Genomic DNA, 3,967 nt, shown 5'->3' with positions numbered 1-3,967 from the left:
TGCAAACTGTGCCCCCAAAAAATGTGAAATTATGCGATTCTGTCAATTTTAACAAAGAATGGTAAAGAAAAATAATAAGAAATTATGCAAAAAATATTCAAATTTTGCTAAATTATGCGGGGTGCATAAAACCAGATCGACAGAATTTATGCTTCTGGTTTTCTACTCATGTCTCTGCCCTCCATATATTGTATTTTGCTTCTTTCTCCACAGAATCCTCTTGACGATCTTGTCTCTGCCTGAGATCAGTCAAACAAACAAACAAACAAACAGACAAACAAAAAACCATGTCGATGTTCACGAAGGACGAGGCTCTCTCCTTCCTCAAAAACAACTTGAAAGTGCGGGATGTGGAGAAAAGACTGGAGACTGACCGCCGGTCACTTCTGGATGACTTTGTGGTGGCCATGCAGACACAGTTGGTCTTCCAGAACTTGAGACTGCTCAGTGTGCCCAAGGCCCAGCGGTGAGACAGTAGATGATTATTATACAAGACAGTTGATTATTATACGAGACAGTAGATAATTATACGAGACAGTAGATAATTATATGAGACAATAGATGAGACAGTTGATGATTATACAAGACAGTAGATGATTATACACGACAGTAAATGATTATACAAGACAGCAGATGATTATACAGGACAGTAGATGATTATAATACAAGACAGTTGATGATGATTATACAGAACAGTAGATGATTATACAAGACAGTAGATGATTATACAAGACAGTAGAAGATTATACAAGACAGTTGATGATTATACAATAGAAATAGATGATTATACAAGACAGTGTACAAAACAGTAGATGATTATACAAGGCAGTAGATGGTTAGACAGGACAGTAGATGATGATACAGGACAGTAGATGATTATGTACAAGACGGTAGATGATTATACAGGACAGTAGATGATTATGTACAAGACAGTAGATGGTTATGTACAAGACAGTAGATGGTTATATTAGACAGTATACAAAACAGCAGATGATTATACAAGACAGTATACAAAACAGTAGATGATTGTACAAGACAGTAGATGATTATGTACAAGACAGTAGATGATTATACATGACAGCAGATGATTATACAGGACAGTAAATGATTAAGTGAGAAGATTGGGGATTATAAGCTTATGAGAAGGTTGATAATTAAGTAAGAGGATGTATGATTATGTGAGAAGATGGGGATTATATGAGAAGGTTGATAATTATGTGAGAAGATAGATAATTATGTGAGAAGGTTGATAATTATGTGAGAAGATAGATAATTATGTGAGAAGAGATGATTATGTGAGAAGGTTGATAATTATGTGAGAAGATAAATGATTATGTGAGAAGATTTAGGATTATTTATACATATGTATATGTCATTTTTTTCTGGTCCCGATAATGTCGTTACAGAGAGGCTGCACTGTATTTTGACTTTTCATTTGAAAGTTATGCTGTTATTGTATGATCCTCAGGCGTCGACAGACAGTGGAAGAAATCAAGTCCGACCTCCTGTCGGGAGTGGGCGGTCTGTGCTACAACCTGAACGTCTCGGCCTTTTTCTTGCTCCAGGCCCTGGGCTACAGGGCCAGCATGGTGCACGCCACCTGCACCTCCAGCGTACTCTTCCCAGACAATCACGTGGTCGTTTACGTCTGTGACGTGGCCACGCCCGGCGACAAGTTCCTGGTGGAGGTCGGGTTCGGATTCCCGACGTACCGCGCCATAAGTCTCGACTTTGAGAAAGAGTCCCCGGAATACATTGACTCGTTCATCGAGTATAAATACATACGACATGAGGGGAAAGTTCTGCGCATGCACCGGAAAGGCTGTCCCATCAGGGCTATGGGGAAGAAGAATCCGCTGGTGGATTTTGTGGTCGGTGATTGGAGACGGTTTTATTTGGTGGAGCCGGAGAGCACCACACAGCTAGCAGAGTTTGACGAAGACTTTGACCAAGTCTTTCAAAATCCTGCTGCCTCGCCATTTCATGGGTCTTTCCGTGTGATTGGTTTTCCCAACCGGAAGGCGGTCATGGTCGTCAATCAGAAGACAATGATTGAAGATGATAAAGGTATGGAGATTTTAATAAAAATCTGTATCAATAGTTTTTGGCCTAAACGAACTAGATTCTAAGTCTGTGCAAGCTAATTTTTTTTCAGGATAATGAGCCTAACATAAAAAAAAAAAAGAAATGAAGTAAAAGGTCTGGATCTATGAATGCTGTATTCTCCAGGTTTTTCATACATGTTTGAAGGACATGAAGTTGATAAAGCAATGAGTCTTGATTTATTTTTAATAAATACCCTACTTTGGCAGGGTTCCCACAAATATTGGGTCACCCTGTGAAAATATATTATACGGCATGTGCAGTCTACATATGTGTCACTATGCCATGTGGTGGAATCAAGCGCTTGTCAATTTTTGGACATTTGAATTTATTGATACAATCTTAAAGTTAAAGTTTGTTCGTTTGTCTTGCTTTCAGTGAAAAAAAATACTATAATACATGTAGTAATTATAATTATGATCATCATCATCATGGTCCTCATCGTTATAATAATAATAACTCTTTTCTTTCCCTCTGATATTCCTGTCTGTCTATCTTGTTCTTATCCCTGCACTGAATGTCTTTTATTATATATGGATGTGCCTTTCTTTATCCTAACTCTATTAAAATAAGTTCTCTTTGCGATCTTATCAGAAGATTTAACACTTTCAATACGAAATTATATTTTGGAGATTTCGCCCTGTCACGGAGTAACCAATGTGTTCAAGAGATTGAACCTTTTCTTTTCGGCACTCATATGACCTTATGCAGTTGCGAGTGCCGTAAAACCTCTACTAAAACAAACATAAACCTTTTCTTTTTTAATCAATATCTTCTGGGTAGTTGCATAAACTTTATCCAGTTAATCATTTTAATTTTGCTATTTCTTCACAAAAGACTTAGCAGCCCTTTGGCTATAATTCATATTTTCACAAAAGACATAACCCGTTCATTTTGTTATAATTCATATTTTCACAAAAGACATAACCCGTTCATTTTGTTATAATTCATATTTTCACAAAAGACATAACCCGTTCATTTTGATATAATTCATATTTTCGCAAAAGACATAACCCGTCCATTTTGTTATAATTCATATTTTCACAAAAGACGTAACCTGTTCATTTTGTTATAATTCATATTTTCACGAAAGACATAACCCGTTCATTTTGTTATAATTCATTTTTTCACAAAAGACATAACCTGTTTACTTTGTTATTGTTATAACTCCTATTCTTTTCACAAAAGACATTACCAGTTTATTTTGTTTTCGCAGGAGATCTACAAGTTTCAGCAATAGAAGGTGGTGACGATGGCGTAGTGGCGAAGGTGAAGGAACTGTTTCCTGTCCTGCCTGATCAGCTGGTACAGGACGCAATGACCAACTTCAGAGCATCCTCATAACTGGGCACTGTCTGATTTATATATATATATGTGTCTCGACGCGGTGGAATCAGGCGCTGGTCATTTTTTGTGCATGTAGAGTTATTGGTATCATCTTAAAGCTTGTTCTATTATCTTGCTTTGTATGAAAAAAATACCCATCTATCTTGAACAGAAGTGAAGATATTTGTGATTGAAAGAGCTAAGTTCACTTGGTTTCAGCGGTGAAAATAGCGAGAAGATGGCCGCCAAAGTTTGGTAACTTCTATAGCTAAAGAGTCCTTGATAACTGAAAAATTACATATTTTGAGCTTTTAGAAAAAAGTTTTTCAATATAATTCACACGGAAATGTGTTTTTATTTGGACATAGAAGGTTTTAAAAAAATAAAAATTTTGATTTAAATTGCGAAACTGGTGGGAAAATACCTCTTCCTCCAATTTTGTTATTTTGACGAGCGCCTGATTTCACCACGATGCCTCACATATATAAACTAGTCAACAAAAATTAAGGAACATTTGAGAAAAAGTGTATAACTTCGA

The 3,967-nt window shown here is 36.6% G+C and overlaps 1 protein-coding gene across 1 annotated transcript in view; it reads left to right on the top strand.

Annotated features, from left to right (window-relative positions):
- LOC101854469 overlaps positions 1 to 3,534 on the top strand; it is a 27,482-nt gene extending 23,948 nt beyond the window's left edge. Inside the window, exons 2-4 of the mRNA XM_005112798.3 lie at positions 214 to 466; positions 1,469 to 2,067; positions 3,320 to 3,534. Coding sequence (XP_005112855.1) covers positions 288 to 466; positions 1,469 to 2,067; positions 3,320 to 3,447 — 906 coding nt within the window. The 5' untranslated portion in view covers positions 214 to 287 and the 3' untranslated portion in view covers positions 3,448 to 3,534. The remainder of the gene's footprint in view (positions 1 to 213; positions 467 to 1,468; positions 2,068 to 3,319) is intronic.
- The last annotated feature ends 433 nt before the right edge of the window (positions 3,535 to 3,967 follow it).

The sequence above is a fragment of the Aplysia californica genome, unplaced genomic scaffold (assembly GCF_000002075.1).
Source record: "Aplysia californica isolate F4 #8 unplaced genomic scaffold, AplCal3.0 scaffold01414, whole genome shotgun sequence".
Taxonomy (NCBI): Eukaryota; Metazoa; Mollusca; class Gastropoda; order Aplysiida; family Aplysiidae; genus Aplysia; species Aplysia californica.
The sequence above is the reverse complement of the archived record's forward strand: the minus strand, read 5'-3'. Positions and strand labels throughout refer to the sequence as shown.